Here is a 23,440-nt window from a genome sequence, read left to right on the forward strand (position 1 = left end):
GTTGCTCCGACTCAGCTTTTCAAACCAGAAGACAGAAATCGCTCTGAAAAATGCAAAAATAACTATTTTTCACTTATGAATAACATTAATGAGTACCTTTAATGTTTTCAATGATGTGCAGCCTATACATATCTGTTTACATCTCAAAAAACGTGTTTTGGGGTTTCATGACCCTTTAAAGAATGAGGCAGTTGTTTATGAATGGGTCATTGAATCTTTGACTTAAAATGCTTCAAATTGCTGAGTGTTGCTATGCTATGGTTCTGCTGTGATCTTTGTTTGAAACTATTTTTGCTGCTAAAATAGAACAAAAACAGTCAATGTTCCTTCTAAAATGTAAGTGACTTAATATTAACTATTTGTTTACTGAACTGTTGTATGAAATCAGTGTCACGTTTTTTAATCGTAACGGTAGCCTGTTTAGGAAAACAGCATTCTTGGTCGTGTGATATTGCTTAACTGCATCAAGTTATAAAAACTCCACATTTTGAATTTTTACCACAGTTTGTTCAACTGAGTTTCTTTTGGTGTGTGCTTCGCTCATGTTTCCATTTCTCCTCGAGATGGTGTGCGAGCCTCAACAGCGCAACCTTGTCATCATCAGTAAATTATACAGCCTATTATCATCCACCATCAAACGCCACTTACACTAAATGTAATAAAATCATTCTCGTTTTTTTTTTTTGTATTAATGTTTTAATCAGGACCTTGTCTGGCCAGGCAAGAACAATTCTCTTTCACTTGCCCCTTCAAAAAATCCACTTATACCGGACTAACTGAAAAGCGTTAGTGTTGAGCCCTGACATGTTAAACCAGCACTAAATCCTGATTTATAATCGAGACGTTGTCTGACAAAATCACAATACACATAAGATAAAGACAGCTGCTGTGATTTTTGGCCAACGTTATATGTACACGTAAAATGATCACTCAGTCAGGTTAGAAGCAATAGTATCTATTTTATTTGTTCTCTGACAGAGCACACATCCTCAACTGAATGCGCTGCTCCTCTCCGCCGCTCACTGAACAGCAGACGCAGAGAGAGATGCGCCTGCGGCATCGGCAGGAAAGCAAGATCTCGCGCTTGTGCGACAGTACCGGTGGGTCTCGGAAGATAGATCAGGTTAACAAGTATATTTGTCACAATGCGCTTTCTTGGAAAAAAGTCGGTCTGAAAAGTCGCTAAGTTGGCAACACTGATGCAGCCTTCCGTCTCCATGTCACAGCCCGCCGCTGTCCAAAACGGCATTACGACAATTTTGCACCGGCCGGAGGCAATTACCAAACTGGTTCCGTGTGTGTATCACACCAATGTACATATTTTACGACAGCAAATCAAAGTGATTAATTATGAAGGCTATATTCAAAATCAATTGGTAGTATTATTTTTCTTCAAAACTATCTAAAAAAACATTTAATGCCTGTAGGAATAAAATTTAATGCTTTTTAATACCATTTAAGGCCTTAATTTTTGCAAAATCCATTTAATGACTTTTAATGCTTTTTAATACTCCGCAGATACCCTGCAAATTAATAGAGATTTTTAGGAGTGACTACCAATAGAAGTCAAGTCAGTGGAGAGCACGTGATCCATCATTACATCCTGTAGTGGAGTGTCAGTGGCAAGATGAAGAAGTTAGTTTAGCGGTCAGCAACTTTCCTATAATTTATTATATATCTCTGTTTACAAACAGTGGTATGAATGGTTTCCACAGATAAATTGGCGCAATGACAAAAAAAAAATAATCACTCACTGTTTCTCATTTATCTTTGATACCAAGCATTTTATATACTGGTTCCATTTATATTTAGTCTTTTCACTCCAAAATGTTTCATTTTAGTGGCAAGAAAGCTGCTTCATTTTTTACAACATGGAATAATATCTGTGACTGTCGTTACACGTTACATAAACATTACTAGGCAACCAGTAATAGGAACGCCCACTAGCAATCTAACTGTCAGCCACTGGCGACATGCAGCGACAAAGTGGCAGTGTGAACGCAGCTTATAGCAACAAAACCTAACACGAACTCATTTCAAACTAAAAAACTGAAGTAAACATTTCCAAAAAAAAAAACCATAATACTGACCCGTATGTCGTGTAGCAGGGCAGCAGCATTGTGTATTCCTGAAGGCACACACTTCTTATGTGAGGGCAGTGACTCCAACTTCCCTACCAGGTTCCACAACCCCTCCAGCTCAAAGGGAGTCAAGTGAAGCTTCATCCCTGGCCCACTAGGTGGAGAGGGAGCATCGTTGTCTTCCCTTTCCTCTTTAGTGTGACCATTTAGTACCTCACAACCCGAGCTTTCCTGCTTCAAGCCTATGTATAAGTATCAGAGAGAAAGAGAGTTTAACTTATTTGTGCTCATTACAAGCAAATCTGTGTGGATGTGATGTGTTGTTAATGTACTGACCAATGCCCAGAGAGTATTTCTGGAACTCAGGGATGAGGTATGATGTGTTGGTCATGCTGTACAGATAACGCTCCAACACGTACCAGCCCATCTCATAATAGAACGGATACCGGAACTTAGCAGGCACCTGAGGACGACCAGAGACCATTACGATTTCTCGCCCCAGTTACATTATTTTCATAAAAAATATACATATTTTCCTACAAATTTCCAATAATTATGAGAAAAACGTCACATTCTTATTACCGTAAAGCAGTAAGGAAAATCTTCCTGTCCGGACACAAAGGTTTAGTTTTTATTAAAATCAGAAAAAAAAAAATTTCAGTACAAGAAATACTGCCATGATTATTTGTAGTATTGAAATATATCAATTTATTGGATTGAAGTAACGAAATGAAAATTGTGATTATGATTATCAAGATAATGTAACAAAGCAAAATGGTGCAAAAAATGTTAAAAAAAAAAAAATGCAGCTTTTTTTTTTTCTAATGCATAATGTATTTTCTTATTAAACTTTTAAATTTAGGGTCAAATAAGACCCAAATGTGTTCTTTTGAGATAAAAAAAAAAACTATAAACAGGTATACAAGTTATAAAAGAATTAAAAAATGGCAACCACTGCAATGAAATGTTGAGCTCACCCTTGTCCTGTCCTCAATGCTGGAGATGTGCAGTTGCATGGGGATATTAAAACTATGTAGAAAATTCCCACCAAATACAAGTGTGTCCACTGGTGTATACACTGCATGAATCCAACCTAAAACGTTACAAAACAAAACATGTAATTTAAGAAAACTTAAATTAGGTCCGTCACAATTTCTTGATTAAATTCAAGTACTCAATTTAAAAAAAAAAAAAAAAAAAAAAAATCCTTGATTGCAATTTACCTGTGCCTATTAACTGCCAAAATAACATAAATGGTGCATTCCACAGACAAGAATCTATGAACCGCATTATTAGACAGTTTTTTCCTAAGGTTGCTCGATACATAACTTCTTCCTGATGGTGCATTCACACCAGAGGCGAATGAAGCGTTAAGCGCAAGTGATTTACATGTTAAGTCAATGCAAAGACGCGAATAGACATCCTGCGGCGTTTCGGGCGTTTGACGCGCATAACGTGTGATTCGTGCGAATCATGCAAGTTGAAAAATCGGAACTTTGGCGAAAATTCGTGCCGTGTTAACCAATCAGGAGCTTGCTCTAGTAGTGACGTGACGTAGTGAGCTGAGGCTGAAATCCGAAACAACAATGGAGGACAAAATCATTGTCGCTGTACATATTCATACTTTTATAGAAACAGGAATAAAAAGGATCTTGTTTGAAAGAAAGTGAGTGAGGAGGTCGGACAATCTGGTAAGTTGTAAAAAAAACGGTCTTTACTCAATTTGAGCTATATATATATATATATATATAAATATATTTATTTATATTTATATATTTATATATATTAAGACTACTAGCTAAAGCTGGTAAATTGAGCTTATTCACCATATTTTACAACTACTTTCCCGCTGACGAGTTGTGTTTATTCAGAAGAAGTGTGCAGAAAGAAGTGGAAGAGTCTGGGACACATAAAGGAGCGGGAGAGCCCCTCTCATGACGCGAATTCGCGTCTGTTGTAAAGTGAATTTCACACGCGAATGAAGCGAATGTCACGCGCGAATGAAGCGAGTAAACTCAAAATGTCCAAGCGTCCAACTACGCGTAAATAGCGCGATTTATTTGCGCAAGTCGCATCTGGTGTGAACGCCACGAGTCTCTCCGTCAGTGTCTGACTCCAGTTTGAACAATAAGGTTGAACACAGTTACTGACTATCATCATTTTGGCTGCGTGAGATTCTCCAGCTTTGTTGTTGAGCAACCGAAGCGCAAGCTGTTAAAACTCCGCCCTCTTTTGGTAAGCGGGCTGGGATCAGCAGCTCATTTGCATTTAAAGGGACACACAAAAATGGCATGTTTTTTCTCACACCCAAATAGAGGCAAATTTGACAAGCTATAATAAATGATCTGTGGGTTATTTTGAGCTGAAAATTCACAGACACATTCTGGGGACAACAGAGACTTACATTACATCTTGTGAACGGGGCATTATAGGTACCCTTTAAAAATCATAATATAGTGCTATTGTGAAATCACAAAGGCTGTTACGTGCATGCAGGTTACACGTTTCTTCCAGTGGATCAGAGCAGCTCCATTCACAGTATATGCTGCTCCACACGAACTCTGTCTCTGCATGTGTTATTTGTTTGGGTTTCCAATAACGTGCATTTGGGAATGCAAATAAAGTCTGACGCACTTTGTGTTTCATAGAAAATACAGTGGCTGTAGCATTTCTATTTCTTTTCATACTTTATTCTATCCGATTAATATTGCTTCATTGTTATTATGCATATATGTTAAAACATTTTAAAGGCTATTATTCAATTAGGTCTATTTTTATTACCACAAATAAATTATCTGATTACTTGATTAATTGTCAAAATAAAAAAAACAGAGTACTCAATTACCAATATAATAATTAGTGACAGCCCTAACTCTAACAAATTATTCAAATCTAAAACCATGAAAACTCATGATAATCTTAGATATTCCATGTAAATATACACAATATAATCTAGTTTTCTCTACGTGTAAATGTGTGTGTGTGTCTCTACATATGCTTACCCGATGGAATAATGAATGTGTAGCCCTGCTTGAGCTCAATCCTCTGGCAATCAGTGGCCTTGTCACCAAGGAATATGTCGCCTTGTTTCCCTGACAACACCCAGTTCTCATAAAGCTCCAGGTTTTGTGGCGTGGGTGGGATTAACCAAAACACCTGTAGCAGACACAGGCAATCAGGCTCATCTGGGCCAAAAACATTTTGGGCATTTTGACAGCAAACTGATTATTAGATATAAAGCACAACAGTTCATTTGTATCACAATGATTTCAGCATGTACACTACCATTGGGGTCAATGAGATTTAAAAAAAAAAAAAAGAGATTCAGTAACTTTACATTAAGTTCCCATTAGTTAATGCATTAATTAATATTTACAATGAGCAATAATTTGTTACAGTATTTATTAATCTTTGTTAACATTAATTAATAAAATGCAACTGTTTATTGTTAGTTCTTGTTAGCTCAGGACCAATTAATCCTATTTCATATAAATTTTATTAATTTAATCATAAAACAGATACACCTTTGATTTTAATTAATAGTAAATGTTGAAATTACAATATATGTAACTATATTATATATACAAATGTAGTTAACTAATGTTAACAAATGGAACTTTGTCATTATTTTTTAATCAGCAAGGATGAATTAAATTGAGCAAAAGTGACAGTAAAGACTTTCACATCGTTACAAAATATTCTATTTCAAATAAATGCAGTTGAACTTAATATTCATCAAAGAACCCCAAAGAATGTAATCACAGTTTCTACATATATTAAGCAGCACAACTGTTTTCAATGAGAATAAGAAATGTTTCATGAGCACCAAAACCGTTATTTCAAATTGTAATAATATTTCACACTATCCCTGTTTTACTGTATTGCAGCCTTAATTAATAATTAATAGATAAGAGACTTCTTTCAAAAATGTTTTAAAAATCTTACCAACCCCAAACTTTTGAACAGTAGTGTATGTGCACATAGTTTTCTGACCTTGCAGCCCCGCAGTATGTGGTACCACACAGATGTGCCTCCAAAGTCTATGTGGAAATCTGTGTAACAGCCCTGCACGCTCATTAGGCAGTACCTGCACACAGAACAGGCAAATTTGAAATAGGGGAAGAGGACTGTTTTGTTAAAAAAAAAAAAAAAAAAACAATGAACAAAGAGATGTGTGTGAAATGAGGCATGAGGATAATTAGGATAGAAAATGTAATAACACAGAGGACTTATTTCCTGGTGCATACAAAATTACTTTGTCTTTTTTATGCAATCAAACAAAATGCAATTTAAAAAAAATAGAAGTGTGCAAATAAAAGGGGTTCTTAAGACTGTTTTAATTACCAAAATAAAATAATTGATAACAAAACTCTTTTCAGGGCGAGTAAATATTTGCAAGTTTTTCTTTGCGCAGTTTATCACGCACACACAAATTTGCTCTCTCTTCTGGCGTCAATGAGTCTAAAAGCTCTGCTTGAGTGTTGAAAATTTTTGAATTCAAGTGAAGCTGCGTTTCAGTGGGTGGTATCCAAGCACCAGAATGAAAGACCTGCTTCCATTTGTCATTCTTGTTGGTGCAATATTTTGGCCACAACCACTACCCAGTCCTGCTGTGAGTCTTACAAGGAGTGGGGTTGTAACATGGAGAACAACACATCATTGTCTAATGCCATAAATCATCATCACACTCTGCAGTCCCTATAGCCAGATAACCATTTCCCTTTAAAAGATCTCTAGTGGCACGGGTTTTTTTGTCGTTTAAACTCACTGCAGGCTATTACTACGACAGTCTTATTTAATCTTGACCTGTATATCAGCAGAATTTAGGACTTTAAATTTGATTTTGACCTCTGTTTGTGATAAAAACGGTTACAGTGACAGTAATTTTATTTTGACAGGAGTACACATCAAACATGCAAAACCAAACCATTAGTTATTGATTTCAAAGGAAATAAGGAGACATACATATTCAGTTGCATCTGCTCCATATGTTTTGTGTTCATACTAAACAACGTCCATTAGGGCATTTAGTCTAAAAGTGTGCACATTTGGAAACAAATATTGATGTATTCCAATGTTTCCTTAATATTTCTTTAGAAAGAACTGTCATTTCCATTCATTTTCGACTAAATTATGAGATCTGATGATCTCACTGGCTCCGCTTTTGTTCTGGGTCAAATGACTTGCAGACTGAGGATTTGCTACTGATCTGTAACTCATATTATGTGGTTATAACTCACACCCTTCTATGATGAAAATCCTGTAAACTTCAGCATTCTGTCTCCATACATAAATAACAGATAGAAATGTTTGAACAAATGAAGCATGAAGCTAATAAATAGCCAATTACAACAATATATTGTTGAATGTGTTTTTCATGTGATTTGGGGTATTTCATAAGAATAAATCATGCTTATAATGAGAAATGCTCTTATGCATTATGTTAAGTTGCATAAAACTGTAAATGAGGATCAAAATGATTATTTTGTTAAAGAGTTACAATATGTATTAAGCACTTGTGATATATGTAACGCATGATATATCTAATGCATATGTGATATATCTAAGCCCCTAACATATCTAATGCGATGTCAGATGGCTGCCACAATCCCGCTCTCTCTCTCTCTGTCTCTCTCTCTGTCAGAGTCAGACTTGAGGCGGGACCGGGTAGTTCGTGTGGCTGAGTTATCGTGCCCAACGAGGGTGACCAATAGAATCAGGTCTTCCGTTCTGGTGATTAGATACCGTCCACTGAAACACAGCTTCATTTGAATTCAAAACCTTTCAACTCGCAAGCAAAGTTTTTAGACTCACAAACAATGACAGCAGAACAGGGAGTAAATCTTTGCGTGCGTAATTAAAACTGCACCAAGAAAAACATTGATTTCCTTGCACTCTAAAGAGTTTTATAAATTATTTTTGTAAATGCTTTTTTAAATTACAATATAATTATTTTTTGCTCTTAAACAGTATGTTTGTTTGAATAAAAAAAAAAAGACACAAAAGTAACTCCTAAGGTGAACAGACCCTTATTGTTTTAACAGAGCCTTTTTGCATAGAGACTGTATTGAAAGATCTAAGAAATGCTCACTTCTGCACTTTGGGGTATTGCATGTCCATGATCGAGTTTGTGGCATCTCTTTGCCTTTCTTTTAAGTGTCGTGGCCACATGTTGTCCACCCAGTCAATCATGTCCACCTGTGACAACATGGAAAATGTTTTGGCTATCACAGACTAGTCTAAATATTAATATTTTTGGCACATCTAAAAGTTAAGGTACGTACCGTGGCAGGTCTTTTGACGAGGCTCTCTAGTTTAGTGTGGCTAAATTCAAGGCTGATAACATTGTAAAGCTTCTCTCTCTGAGAGGGAGGAGTTTCATAGTAGCGCCTCCACTGGGCCATTGACATCTCCGTGCCCTTCTGAGTAGACACATCCATCACGTCAATCATCCGCCGACTTCCTGTTAACAAAGATGAGCAGGGAGGAGAGGCTGAAGCATCCCAAAGCAGCACCACTGATTCGAGTTAACATGTAATTCAACATATAACCAAATTCAGCATTTCCACCACAAAAACACTTACCTACAAACAACTTCACATCATTCACACTGAAGTCTTGATCTGGCATTCTGAAAAAGGAAACAGCAAATGTAGTTAAGATTCAAATGTAAAACTTTATAAAGATTCTGAAATATGAAAAAGACAAAATAGCAACAGTAAAAACAAACAGGCATATGTGAAACTCAAAAGGGAGGGTTTTCAATAAGAGAGTAAAGTACATTACAAGAAAAATGTAATAAAAAGGACAATCTCTTACTTAATGCCAAGTCCATCAGGTCTCTCAAAGATGATGGGGTCCCGGAGCCCACATCTCTGGACGTACTCATATGTGAGGTCTGAAAAAACAGGCCAAGTTAAATTACACACTCCATAAAGATGTATCTCTTTGATGAGTTCCATAAGAACTGCAACTCTTTATCACCTTTGCCCTCCATGCGTTTGACTCGGTCAGAGCTGAAGCGGCTGCTGTGCAGCTTCTCCTCCAGATCGAAAGTCCTCTTTCCATCGATCTCGTCGTCGGAAATGCCATCGTCTTGGTAACGCCGCCGCGTGCCAGACCGCTGCAAGACAAAGAATATCAAACAATGAAAATCCGTTGCCAGAACAACACTATTTCTCTGCATACATTAAGCACTTCCTTCCAATAGCTGAAATATCTTATAACCACCACAGCTTCAACTTGTTGTGCTATTTGAGCACACTCCTACACTAGGCAGAGAGATGCACTTGCCCACAATCTCACACATACAAACACTAAATAACTCACACCCATCACGAGCACTAGCCCACACACAGCAACTATTAATAAAACATCATAAATCACGCTGATGCACGAGGATTCACTGTTGAGAGTCTTGGAGCAGAACTGCTGGTGTGGTTCAAGCAGAAAACAACTAATGGCCACATTCTCTTTTCTGTTTAATATAACATGTTTACATCCTTTGAGTACAGGTGAGTAGCAGTACAGTCCAGGAAGTTTCTTTAACAAGCTCTGTTCAAAAAAAGTAAAAAAATACATGTATTGTTCACAGAGAAGGAAGTTGTATTTAGGATTATATTTGAAACAAGAAGTGATGCTTTTAAAAAACGCCACTGAAGCACAAATAAATGTCAGTGATTTCTGAAACATAGCCTACACTACCATTCAAAGGTTTGGGGTCGGTACAGTTTTGTTTTTGATGTTTATGCACATCAAGACTGCATTTATTTGATAAAAAGAATATAATAAAACAGTAAAAGTGAATCAGTGCCATGTAATTCTTTTCAAATCCTCCTAATATGATGATTTGTTGTCCAAATAACATGACGATTTATTATCAACTAGGCTTATATTAATATTACAACTGAAAACAGCTTTGTTGCTTAATATTTTTGGATAATTTCTTCAGGATTCTTTGATGAATACAAAATTCAAAACAAACCTTTATTTCTATTAAAAATAGAAGCCTCTACATTCACTTTGGACCAGTTTAATGCATGCTTACTTAATAATAATAATAATTTAAAAAAGTAGTATCTGAAATAATGCATGTTTTCAGTTAATGATGCTGAGATGCACCACTGCTCACCAGGAGCAGGTGAGTAACATACAGGCACACAATGAACAAAACAATAAGACCCTCCTCCACTCGCCCTTGCCTCTGCCCTCAATGTCTCTATGGTAATGTGGAACCACTAGCCAATCACACGCTTCCTAAAGCCTTGTCGTCATACCCTCTCAAAAAAAAGAAAAAAAAAAGAGGGGGACAGAAAAAAAAAATAATAATCAATGAAATGAATTGGGCATGACTGTGCAGTATCTTAGGAAATTTTCCCCAAACCATTCAAACATCCTGATTGAACTATGTGCACCACTATGAACATGTAAATCAAAACCCTTTATATTAGCACACAAAAGTTCAAACACATCAGCCATTATTGTCTCGTAACTCTTTAAGGCACTATAATCAATTTAATTTAATTTAATTTAAGGCACTATATCAAGTTAAAAAGAGTTCAACTTTTAAAAATATGTCTCAGGACCCATGTTCTGCTCCAATACATCAATTATGTCCTGTCTAGTTGCTTTTGAAAATTGCTGTCACAAACAAAGCCACCATGTACACCATGTTCCCATTCTAACCAATCAGACTGCAGGGAACTGCTCAAAATGCAACTGTAAGCAATCTCAATATTAATAACAGACTTTTTTAAAGATGCAATTGTTATCAAGATCAATCAATGCTGTCATTTCAGAGTTCTTAGGGCACTTGTGCCCATCCCTAGTCAATGATGCTGCAGTTTTCCCAGTTTTCTGGGCCTGTGCACAAACCCTGCCAATCTGTCGCTCTGTGATGCTGCATCACTACATCTTTCAATCTCTTCCATTCACAACACAGATCTACAAACTGTCAGATCTCCCAGTGACGAGAGCAGCAAATATGCATTTAAGGTAAAACAGTACATCCTGTACTATTGTGTCCTCACACTAGAGGGAAATCAAACCCTTCTATAGATGATGTGGAGTATGAAAGGAGAGAGAAAAAAAATGCACTGATGCCAGGATTAAAACCTTTTCTGTGCCCTTCCACATGCAGCTTTCGATCGCCCTCTCTCTAAGCGAGGCCCCTAGACTGCAGTGCGCTAGGAGGAAGCCCTTGTGGAGGGCAATGAGACACTACACACCTCGCACCTTCAGTGTCACATCTTCATCCCTCTGCTGGCTTTTCCTCTTCCTGCCTCTCCGTCTCATCAACATCATCCCCCCGTCAACAAGCGTAAGGATCTCCTGTCCGTTTTCCATCCCTGCATTTCTTCCCGTCTTTCAATATGAGAAAATCTGCTGTTTGTTCTCCTCTGTCATCCTTTCGCCTCTGCAGTGCCCCCTCCCACTCCTCCCCCCGTTTCCGCATGTCTGATCACATGGTCTGCTAAACCAATCTAATCATTCGTCCTCCACTTCCCCAGTCTCTACAAAAACAGTCTGCACACAACAATCTCTCAAATCCTGCTCACTCTCCATCACTGTCCTGTTCTTCAGAAAACTATCGGGGCAAATGATATATAAAACCAACAATATGATTTCAGACAATTTAATTTTAAAGATGATAAACTGTAATGCAGGCTGAGAGAGATCTTTTAATTTATGTGCGACAAATTCTTTAAAACCCTGCATCAACAATAGAACCAATGTGTGGAAACATCTGCACATTAATAATTTTATCAGAAACTAACATTCAGCATCTTTACAACTGAGGTATTGTTGGGGATAATAAAAAAATAAATTAATAAGTATATTTAAGGTGCAATATGTAAGAATTTTGCAGTAAAATATCCAAAAACCACTAGGCCAGTGTTATATATTTTGTTGTTCACTTGAGTACTTACAATATCCCAAATGTCTCCAACTATTCGTAAATCATGAGAAAATTGCAATTTTAACCAAGGCTCCGGGACGTGTGAGGAGTTGCCTGTCAATGGAAACACCAATGACGCTTTAATATATTACACGTTTTAATAGACAAGGGAACAACTGTTTGGTTACATTTATAGACAGAAAACGAATTGTTGTTATATAGCTCAACATGTTTAAATCTAATTTTCTTTATTTTTCGAGTACCATGCTTTACCATTCCTCAGAGAAAAACACTATTTTGTGAAGCAGCTAACATAATCCGATGCATCTTTATTTTTAGTAACAGTAATACAGCATTTTCTACATAATACAATACATCTTAAAATGAATTGCATGCCTTTTATTAACACAAGCCATCCAGCATTTAATATATTCTAAAATCGATCTATCTTACTGCAGTGTGTCTCAAACAAGTGTCTCACAGCAGCTGCCGAGTGAATGCTCAGAGTAACGTTATAACATTTTCAACACTCTCAAATATATATGATAAACAGCGCTGCGTTACCTCATACTCATGACCATAAAAGCGGAAGCAGCACCGGCAACTAGGGCTGTGTATTGCCAAGAATCTGGCGATACAATATGTATCATGATACAGCGGTTACAATACGATATATTGTGATATATTGCGATATTGTAATAAAGGCGATATATTGCAATATTTCTTGTTTTTTGATTTTTTAGTAAGATCTAATTTTAGAAAAAACGGTCATAAACAAAACACAACCATATGCATAAAATCTGACAAGCAACTTTATTTTATTTAATCAATGCAGTATCATTTGCATTTATATCACTAATCACTATTTTGTGCAATCTAATGCCGAGTTCAGACCGCACGATTTTCAAAGTAGTCGGTCACTGTTCTTTTCACACTGCATGACTATCTGGGCCAGCATTCAGTCGCTGCTGTGTTCACACTGCACGATGGATCGGCGACAGGTTTCACACTGCATGACTTTACAATAGGAAGAATCACCGACAACTGGCACGCAAACTACGTTTCACAACCAAACACACGCGAGACATGACAAGGAAACAACACGATATCAGTTCTCACGTGAGACTGGCCCCTGCGTCTCAATCAGCTCCCTAGGTCGTGAATAAGTATATAATGAAAGTGAATGTGGCTGATACCCTGATCAGTGCCCTGACTACTGAACTAGGGAGCTGATTGAGACACACGGTGGGATTATTATTAAAAATACGAATTGCCTGTGCGCTGATTTGCAGCGAAAACAACAAAGAAAAGAAGAATATGGAGGAGGAAATGTTTGGGGAGACGCAAGGAACAAGGATTGTGTGTTCTGCAATGACAGTTGGAACTAAATACATAACTTTTAAATGTGCTGCTGTTGCGGATGGTCAAGCAAATGTTTCTGTTTTGTTTCCGTTTGATAGAATTGTAATGTTTATGTGAACGAAGCCATGCTTGCTGATATTGTGGTCTATAACTCCTCCCCAAACTCCCCACTGCTCTGTATCTTGCTCTCTCATTGGCTGTCGGTCATCGCCGATGTAGTTTTCAGTCAGAACACTTTTCACACAGCAGGACAGCCGACAGGTCCAGATATTTAGCATGCCAAATATCTCACGGGATTCTCTCAGATCGCGTCTTTGCTCATTCACACTGCGTGATTGTCACTCGCGTGAACGAGCACCGATTTGCCTGTGATTTTGAGCATTTGTCGGCGATTTCTCAAAACCTGTTGGCGAGCCAAAATCGGGGCTAAAATCGTGCAGTCTGAACTCGGCTTAAGGGAAAAGAGTAAAGTGACTGCAGGATTCTTTGTGTATGTTTTAAAGGATCACAGTATAGCAGTTTTTAATTTCTAAACTATTTAAACAACAGAAAGTGCATAGTCCATTCCATGACTGAATGACTTATAATTAATACTGTAAATCTGTTTGCTTTAAAGCAGTCTATTGTATAAAGTGCTATTTAAAGTACTGAACTGTAGAGCTGGTGCAACCATATCCACATCGCTATGATCAGATGCTTTCTTTCTGCTGCCACTGCTGTCAATTTTGTTGTGTTTATTTTGTTACTGAGTGGAAAGCGTGCAGTAAATATCACATATTCTATCGAAACGCCTCTCCGCAGCGCAGATGACGTCGGGTTGTTAAGCGACCTCTCGGATTCAATGCGTTTCCCGAGTATTTGGATTTTAACATTTTAACTTCTTTATAGCTGAAGCCAAAATGAGTTCACATGTCCCAAGATTCCGCTCTCAAACTTGGCGTCATCAAGCTACACGTTTGTTTTGAATAGGCCTCTAGCGGACAGAAAATTTTACATACTGCACCTTTAATATGAATGGAGCTAAAGAGACATGTCAGTATGAATCAAGAGAATTCGACCACTTTAATTGAAAGTAAGATCCATAAAAAAACAATACAGTCAAACCAAAAATTATTCAGACATTTTTGATATATTTACTAGTGGGTGCAGGACCTATAGTTAATTTACGCAAGTGAGGATAGCAAAATAAAGTAAACTATGACATATTATACCCAAACATTCTTCATACAGTGGACTAGCAGTAAAACTACAAAAAATTATTCAGACACTTTGAACTGACCATGTTTTGCTTAAGTGTTATCTGACATAATTAAGATTATTTTTTCTGACAGTTTAACTCTGAGATCTTGTCATTTTATTACCGTTTTTTTAAACTATAGTGAATAAACTGTATTGATGAATGAAATGTTCAAGGTGTCTGAATAAATTTTGGTTTGACTGTATATAAGCACAGGGTATTAATAAATTATTTTAACGTTACTGAATTTCCTGGTGTAAAAGAAAAAAATATCTTTTTACGCAACTGTCATAATTGTCAGGTTTCATCGCAAGTAAGCTCCTTAAAGACTTTAATGCATAAGAATACAGTCTTAAGAATAAATATATTTAACTTCTTGATGAGACAAAAAGAAAAATATATATTTGCATGATCTTCAAAGAAACAGCCTTCAATGTTCAATTAGTAAATCTCACCATAACTTATTGCAAGTACGCGCTTTGTGAACTTACACAGATTATTCTGACAATTATACATATTTTGTTATGGGACAATGGGAAAGTTTTCGGATAAGGGTCTGTGGTTGCTGGTCACGTGGTCCTTCTGTCAGAAGCCAGACAAGAATTCAACATCTACTGTATTTATCATCCTAACGCGAGTGGAAAACTTGTCAAGGCTTTCAAGAAATCTTTAAATGAACTTATGACATCTGTTATGCCTAAATTTTTAAACATTTGAACGCATATTAAACCAATTCGTAGTAATAAAAGTCATGCAGATTTTTCCCACTCAAATGACAGCGACTAGTAAACATTGACGCAAACATTTCCTCAGCGAACTGCTCTCAGTTCATAAACTCCGCTGTAGGCTACCATCCACAGCAAAGCATTTAATTTTCCAAGTGTTTACTGTGATGTACTTACCAGTCGCTTGCTGTAACGCGGTTTGGGGTCGTCCATTGTCAGAATAAAGACTCACGCGCAGCCCGCCAGTGCACGGGCAAGTCGCGAGCGCGCTTCTGTCAGTTTATCCCGTTAGAAATAACCGTCACAACTGTCACTTTATTACAGTGTCCGTTTCATCGAAATAACGATACGTTACATGGATACTGCCTGGATAAAAGAATCACTGTTTTCAAATAGTTAAAAACTCGTCAGCAGCTTTATTCACATAAAAGCGGACCTTAAAGCTACAAAATTATTGTATAATATTCTCACACCAAAAAGAAAGAACATCAGGTCATGATAAAATCATCTAACGTTAGTCAAGCTAAACGCTGCTGAGGGAGAGTGAACGAGCATCAGCACCAGCTAACCATCCGCTAACCAGTACAATCGCGGTGGTGAAAAAAAATTAAAATACAAAGAGATATGGGGTCTTGCTTATACATACGGCTTATATGTACAACGTCTAATATTGCAGTCACCCATGAAGAGTGAGGCGAAGAGTGAGGAGCGTATATTTATCGAGTAACATACGCTAATCCCGGTTCAAGTTTAAAATAAAACCACATTTCCACAAGACTTAAACTCGGGCTCACAGTGGGGAAAATCCAGCGGTTAAAATAATCCTCGTGTATTGTTTACTATTAAGATGTGAACTCCGACTAGACTCGTCTAGTAACTTTTCTATTCTAAGTGAAAGTAAGCATTATTCAGACAGGTCCACTGTGTGAATTCCCGACAAAGTTAATATAGTAGATCATTCGCCGCCATTTTCACATCGTCACAAAAACACCACGGATTAAGTCCCGCCCGCTACAGATTTGGCATCCAATCACAGACACATGCGACGCCATCGCTTTTACGCTCATTGGTTAATGCTGCTGTCACTTCACGGGGAGGCGGTACTAAAAGTCAAAGTGACCAGTCGAACCATGCTCTCATTGGCTGGAGTTGCACGCCAATCAAACGATCTACACAAAGATTGGTTTACATGTGCTGAAAGCGTCTCGTTGCCAACCAATCAAACATACAATATCAACACACTCATTCGGTTTTAGCAAAATGTCTGCAACAAAATTGTTTTTTTTTTTTCTTATGCGTAATGTGATTAGTAAAACATAGCTTTTGAGTACCTTAGATCTTACGTGGCTTGGCGTCCCATCGCCGGCGGACATCCAGTCCATGACTGCATATAAAGCTCTGGCTTGAGGCGTCTGGTGAAAGAAATCTACATTTTCTTTCGAATTAGCCCAGTGTAACTTCACGTAGGGTCCTCATGAAGTCCTTGACATTTCTTTGAGTCAAGTAAACTGTCTTGAAATACTCTGAATAATTGTACACATTGAAATGTCGTCCGTAATCGACCCCAGGTAACTCCGCATGGTAAAACTTTTCGCTTAACCCAAGCGATCAGGAAGTAGTTGCTGATTGGTCAGCCATCATCTGACGCGCAGTGACTCATTGGACTAATCATCTGTCAATCACTAAACGTCACAACCAACTGCAGAAAAGTTTCTCGCATAAATAATTAAAGGACTAGTTCACTTTCAAATTAAAATTTTCTTGATAATTTACTCAACCCCATGTTATCCAAGATGTTCATGTCTTTCTTTCTTCAGTCGAAAAGAAATTAAGGTTTTTGATGAAAACATTCCAGGATTATTCTCCATATAGTGGACTTCAATGAACCCCAAACGGTTGAAGGTCAAAATTACAGTTTCAGTGCAGCTTCAAAGCGTTCCACACAATCCCAGACGAGGAATAAGGGCCTTATCTAGAGAAACCATCACTCATTTTCTTAAAAAAAAAAAAAAATTTTAAACGTTTTAACCTTAAATGCTCATCATGAACTAGCTCTCGTCTTCTTCTTCTCTATTTGAATTCCAGCAGTGTAAACACTGCTAAGTGTATTACTGCCCTCCACAGGTCAAAGTTTGAACTAATTGTTATATACTTGCACTAGCATATTGTATATGACAATTTAGTTCAAACTTTGACCTGTGGAGGGCAGTAATACACTTAGCAAAACGTATAAAATTTTTATTTTTTTTGAGAAAATGAGCGATGGTTTCTCTAGATAAGACCCTTATTCCTCGTCTGGTATCGTTTAAAGCCCTTAGAAGCTGCACTGAAACTGTAATTTTGACCTTTAACCGTTTGGAGTCCACTATATGGAGAAAAATCCATGAACGTTTTCATCAAAAACCTTAATTTCTTTTCGACTGAAGAAAGAAAGACATGAACATCTTGGATGACATGGGGGTGAGTAAATTATCAGGAAATTTTAATTTGAAAGTGAACTAACCCTTTAATAATCATTTATTTTTTAAGCCTTGATGAAAGAATGAGTAACACAGATTTTAGCTCCGGTCTTTTAATCATGACCACTCAGTCTAGACAATAACTCAGTCAGACTACTGTTTAACTCCGGTGTCTCCAAAATATATAATACAATACTACTATCATCACCAACATATGAGAAAAATACCAACTAAACTGAAGAAATAAAGTGCTACTCATTCGCATTAAATAAGTAAATGGTCAGTAACCATCTTAAAATTATTTTGACAAATCCTAAAATAAAAGCTAAATCATGATTAAAATGTTTAAGTTTTTTTCCCCCAATAAGGACTAAGTGGGCACAAAATATTTGACATTGGTAGTGTAAAATGTTTCACTTGTCAGTAACAAAAATGAGGCCTCAAAAACAAAACTTAGCCTCTTATGTATCTTTTATCATCATATATAGGCTTTATCATAAATTCCCATAAAACAAATTAAAGCTATTTTTCATACCACAGCCCTAAAATTGACAGGTAGCTTGCACATCACATTATACTACGATGCCTCTAACAATGCAAGGCCAACTGATAAGACAGGAAGAATGTAAAAGACAAAATGAGATAAACAAGCACGGGAAAACATGTTATGTGTCAGTAGAGATGCTTATGGTTCACCGACACTATGATGCTTCTCTTGATTCTTGATAGAGACTCTGGACTTTGTAGACTAGACAACCTCTTCACCTGGAAAAGACAGGATGTTACTCACAAATAGAGTGTTATGAATTTAGCTTTATGAATGCTTACCTTGAAGTTTATGTCAGCCAGCTATACACCAGAGAACCACCGATGACCGCAAGAATTGTGCAACACAGCATGATCATCATCTTCTTCTACAAAGATGGAAGTGAGCGAACAGTAACAGCATGATAATAATATAATAATAGCAGAGAGAAAAGGATGATTGGGAAGGAGAGATTTGGAAGGTGTAGGGAGAAACGGAAATATAGAGAGAAGGATGATGAACAATAAAACTTGTTCAACAAAAAATTTCTGGATGAAAATTAAAACACTATTTGAGAATCATACAATTGATAGTCTACGTCTTATACATTAAAAAATAAGCTAGAAAGTGAAAGTGTATTTTATTATATGACACAATTGTTTTAATCCTCATAATTTCCAAGCTCACCCTGCGTGCTTCCTGTTGGAACTTGGCAGCCTTTTTAGTGTCAGCCACAGCTCTTTCCACAAAACCCACTGACTGGTCCATGTTGCTCTCAATCCTGTCAATCATAGTTCCCTATTGACAGATGAGAATAAAATGCTAAGGATATATAATTCAACCTAAATGAAACAGCAGCTGTAAGGCCTCCAAAACGGGGCTTTATCTTTGCTTTATTCTCCACAAAAGACAAATGCATGTACCTGATTCTCCACCAGCATTGCAATGTCCACAAACATGTCATGCAACTCTTTTATACTGCTCTCCAGTCGCATAATATCTTTGTGTCGTGCCTCAATCTCACTTAGTGCCTGTTTTGATATCCCAGAGTCCATAATCTATATAAAAGGAGAAAGAGCCGGGGTCGGTAAGATTTTTAAAGTTTTTTTGTTTTTGAAAGTAAAGTATCTTAAACCTCAAAATCATACAAACTCACTCCTGCTGTGAATACTGCAGCGTTCCCTCCATCCAGCATTTCCTCCAGTTCCTCATCAGTAGTAGCTTTGCCAGCTGTAAGACAGAATCCAATATTGGCCTTAATAACATTGCGAAAACTGATCTTTTTTTTTTTTTTTTTTAATCAAACCCTAAAGATTTGTGTATCCGCTTGTCACTCACTGATCTCCAGCTGTCTTTGGATTCGCCCTTTGCTCTTCTCTCTAAACTCCACTTGGGCTTCATTGTATTTGGTCATCACCTCGACAAACTTCTTAGCAAGAATGGCATGCTAAAATGTAGGAGATAAACACTGTATGAATAAAAAATGAACTACTTGTTGAAATCCTTGTGGTAGAGCTAGTGGTTACCTGAGATTTCTTTATCCGTACATCTGCTGAAAGCCTCTCCTCTGTGTTGGATGCCAAGCTCTGCTCAATGCCTGTCAACAAAATTTATCAAACCAGAATTTATAGACAAGCATATTGTCCAATTATTGATATATTTTCATGAACAAGCAATGCAAGAGCTGAAAACTGACTTTTGAGTTTGTTGCGAGCATTGTTGGCCAGTTTCTTTATCTCATTAGTAACTGCTTCCAATGCATCCTGTGTCTCTAGTTGAGAAAGAAGGTGAGATATTTATATGGTGGGGAGACGAAAAATGATAAATAACTTAAAAATAAAAATAAAGGTAAAAATGGATTAGACTAACTCTGGTCTGATGTAGGCGCAGAGAGGATGACAGAATACAGTCGCTTTATCTCGCCTATATTTTCATCCATCTTGTCTATACAGGTGCGGATTTCCTCAATCTGTAGAAATACACATACAGAAATGACCCATTTGTGACCTTCAACTGTCCACTTTCATTTTATTACAGTGTAGTTAATTCACATATACCTGAGCGAAGAACTCATCCATGAATTCTTTATTTTCCACTGGAATTTCCACATCATCAGGAGCTTGATCCGATTTCTATTTTGACATACAGGAACAACGCAGAAAGTTTATTAACTTGGCTGAAACTGTGTCTTTGTGTAAAAACATATTAAACCAGCTTAAGCTGGTCTTTTTAGCTGCTCTTTCAGGCTGGTCAAGCTGGTGTGTAACTGGATGTCCAGCTGGTCTCCCAGTTTGACCAGCCAATAGACTTCTGGGTGACCGACCAAGACCAACAAACTACATAGGTCTGGTTTAAGATTTTGTTCAGCAAACTTTACTTGTTTTTGTTATTAAACCTAAATTGCAGCGTATCTTCAACATTTCAACTGAAATAAAACATTACATAATTTAACACATGTCATTTTTTACACATAATTTACAATGGAAAACATATTTAAAAACCGATTTGGCACCTATGACAAATCACGAGGACACGGATGTGGATGCTCGTGCATCTACTATCAATGTCAGACGTGCTTGAATTAACCATAATGGCAGTTCATATGTTGTTTGCCCCTTTAACCTGTTTGTATCATCATGAGTGTAATGATTTGTCGGTTAGATAATCTACGCGTAATTAACCATAACTACTTCAATGACCCAGTCAATACTGAGCTCAGGACCTCCCAGGTAAAGGTCAAACAGTAGCAATTCAGTCGCCAGACCGCTGTTTGAAATCATAACTAATAAGAAAAATTATCTTACCGCTTTTAGTTGTTCCAGGCGATCCTTCATCTTCGGTTCAGTGTAATATAAGACTTATAAGATTTCGAATAGCTGTGAATGGTCAATATAGAAGATAAAAGGTATCAGCGAGGCTGTTTTCAGACTGGATAACTAGAAAACATGTTAACTACAGTATGAATACTCCCAGTTCAGAGTTTCAATAGAACCGTTCAAGATTATTGTTTTAGACAAAAATATCTTATTTTAACTCAAAAATATTCTTTTTTATTATTGCAAAAAAACAAACAATATGGCAGTATCGCTCCTGTCTTGTAGTTGTCCTAAGCCTATCCTCTCAGATCGGATTAGAGCAACAGTTGTATGCCGGGTAGCTAATCTTCCTCCACTGAGGTGCTTCTGTTTCTCCATTAGCACAGAACGATGCGAACGACACGACGCGGTGGCTACAGGACTTCCCACAGACGACTATGGACGACTAGGAGTGACTCTTAAAAATAACATTAAGGAACAAGCTATCAATTCATACATAAAAATGGAAATAATCACTATTTATTTTTAACCCTCTATGGTACGCAATATATCAATGAGGAAAAAATTATTTGTGGTATTTTTCCTTCTTAAAATTGGAGACTAACAAAATCAATAAACATTTTCATAATTTTTTTCATTTATTTAATTTTTATAAGTTTGTTGCCTCGAGGCAACATTGTACCACAATGGAAAAAATTAAACATTTGGCATTTTCATGTAGAAAAAAGAAATATATTTATTGAAAACATTAATTTCTTTAACTAGACACTTAAACAAACAAATTTATATAGTTTTTAATGTATTAAGTTTCATATTTAATAAAAAGTAAAATTTTATATCCAGCTGTTGCCCTCAGGCAACATTGTACCATAGTGGAACACAAGTATTACCAAACCATCATATATTTATGTTATTATATCAAGTTATCATATCCATATTCATCCTCATCTCCATCTTCTCTCTCATCCTCAGTCTCTTCCTGATGGATTCTCACTATGATTTAATCTTCCTCATCACAGTATGATGACCCCTCATTAACTCCTCATCCTCACCCTCATAAACTGGCTTTGCTACCTGTGTTTTATACCTCTTTAAAGTGCTATAGAACATGTGCAGATCATAATATATGCAGATATGGTATGTGAATTAGTATTCTTATAAGTGCATTACAAAATCATGTGAAAATGCCAACATATTTAGATAATTCTAACTCTTTTCCTTACAAATATGATACATTTGTATTCAAACCTAATATGCCTGTATGGCCTTATGTGATTCCATTATGGTACAGTGTTGCCTTGAGGCAACATACAGTTTTTTGTTATTTTCTCTAACACATTTGATGATATATAATGTAAAGTTCTTAAAAATACTTCTTTACTTGCCAGTGAAGGTTACATATTTTTTGTGGGTGATTAAATGGTTACAAACAAGTGAAAAAAAGCACTTTTCAATGGAGAAAATATGGAGTCATGTGACATGTGCACATGTGCTGAAACAGGACACAAAATGGACCCCTGTTGGTCATGTTTTGGTCTTTTTTGCACTTTTATTGATTAGTATTTGAGTTATTCTGTCCTGAGATACGTTTGATCAATTGGTGGCTTATTTTTTAAAAAACAAACTAAAATAGACCATGTTGCCTGGAGGCAACACTGTACCATAGAGGGTTAAACAAATATACATTTAAAAACAGTTTAATTCATGTTTTTATATAAAATACATTTACTACATTTTTAAATGGAAAATAAATTGTAATTTAAAATTTATGCAGTCATAGCCTAATGGTTAGAGAACCAGACTAGTAACCCAAAGGTTTGCGGGTTTGATTCTCAATACAAGCAGGAAGTGACTGAGATGCCCTGGAGCAAGGCACTTAACCCCAAATCGCTCCCGGGCGCCACAGCAAAATGGCTGCCCACTGCTCCAGGTGTGTGTGTGTGTGTGTGTGTGTATATGTGTGCACTAACTGGCTGGGTTAAATGCAGAGGACAAATTCTGAGTATGGGTTATCGTACTTGGCCTTCACATGTCACTTTCACTTTATTTCCACCCCCCCCCCCCCCCCCAAAAAAAAAAAGTCGAGGTGGCTTGGGGCAAGTTGAGTGACTTTTGAAGTAGGCCTAATGAAAAAAACTGAAAATCTATTTGCTTTTTAAGCAGTAAATGAAAAACAAACACACAATTCAGATTGTAATTAATATTGTGCGATTCAGGCAAGAATTGTACAGCTTGTATATTTCTTCACTACCAACAAGAACAGTTGCAAAACAAATCAAAGCATCAAGATTTGTCTCACAAAGTAGTACACAGACTTAAAGTCGGTCAACTTATAT

General features: G+C 36.9%; 2 protein-coding genes across 9 annotated transcripts in view; both read right to left on the bottom strand.

The window, feature by feature from the left end:
• kdm2aa (lysine (K)-specific demethylase 2Aa) overlaps positions 1–16,928 on the bottom strand; it is a 33,767-nt gene extending 16,839 nt beyond the window's left edge. The window contains exons 1-12 of one of the 8 annotated variants that reach the window (XM_048196823.1): positions 16,635–16,928; positions 9,066–9,204; positions 8,901–8,979; positions 8,666–8,712; positions 8,366–8,544; positions 8,173–8,279; positions 6,075–6,168; positions 5,084–5,237; positions 3,059–3,174; positions 2,664–2,687; positions 2,418–2,544; positions 2,091–2,323 (exon numbers count right to left, since the gene is read on the bottom strand). In XM_048196823.1, coding sequence (XP_048052780.1) covers positions 2,091–2,323; positions 2,418–2,544; positions 2,664–2,687; positions 3,059–3,174; positions 5,084–5,237; positions 6,075–6,168; positions 8,173–8,279; positions 8,366–8,544; positions 8,666–8,712; positions 8,901–8,979; positions 9,066–9,204; positions 16,635–16,685 — 1,350 coding nt within the window. In that variant the 5' untranslated portion in view covers positions 16,686–16,928. Of the gene's footprint in view, positions 1–2,090; positions 2,324–2,417; positions 2,545–2,663; positions 2,688–3,058; positions 3,175–5,083; positions 5,238–6,074; positions 6,169–8,172; positions 8,280–8,365; positions 8,545–8,665; positions 8,713–8,900; positions 8,980–9,065; positions 9,205–11,308; positions 11,482–15,480; positions 16,304–16,634 lie in introns of those variants that run through there. The other 7 variants (XM_048196824.1, XM_048196821.1, XM_048196827.1 and 4 more) reach the window with 7 other exon arrangements.
• A 902-nt stretch (positions 16,929–17,830) lies between these two features.
• Positions 17,831–21,564, bottom strand: stx3a (syntaxin 3a). The gene is made up of 12 exons (XM_048196886.1): positions 21,361–21,564; positions 21,093–21,164; positions 20,346–20,420; positions 20,158–20,257; positions 19,985–20,059; positions 19,815–19,885; positions 19,627–19,735; positions 19,445–19,518; positions 19,212–19,346; positions 18,976–19,086; positions 18,591–18,676; positions 17,831–18,527 (listed from the first exon to the last, which is right to left on the bottom strand). Exons 2-11 carry the CDS (start codon positions 21,120–21,122, stop codon positions 18,599–18,601), a joined length of 858 nt encoding a protein of 285 aa, XP_048052843.1. The 5' UTR covers positions 21,123–21,164; positions 21,361–21,564; the 3' UTR covers positions 17,831–18,527; positions 18,591–18,598.
• Positions 21,565–23,440: the final 1,876 nt, after the last annotated feature.

The sequence above is a fragment of the Megalobrama amblycephala genome, linkage group LG7 (genome assembly GCF_018812025.1).
Source record: "Megalobrama amblycephala isolate DHTTF-2021 linkage group LG7, ASM1881202v1, whole genome shotgun sequence".
Classification (NCBI taxonomy): Eukaryota; Metazoa; Chordata; class Actinopteri; order Cypriniformes; family Xenocyprididae; genus Megalobrama; species Megalobrama amblycephala.

What these genes read in the sequence shown, in the direction of transcription:
- stx3a (XM_048196886.1), bottom strand. Translation starts at nt 21,122, where the DNA reads ATGAAGGATCGCCTGGAACAACTAAAAGCG. An exon ending in GCCTGGAACAACTAAAAGCG is followed by an intron (nt 20,421 to 21,092) that starts GTAAGATAATTT and finishes ATGTCAAAATAG; the next exon opens with AAATCGGATCAAGCTCCTGA. An exon ending in CTGCAGTATTCACAGCAGGA is followed by an intron (nt 19,347 to 19,444) that starts GTGAGTTTGTAT and finishes CCTTTTATATAG; the next exon opens with ATTATGGACTCTGGGATATC.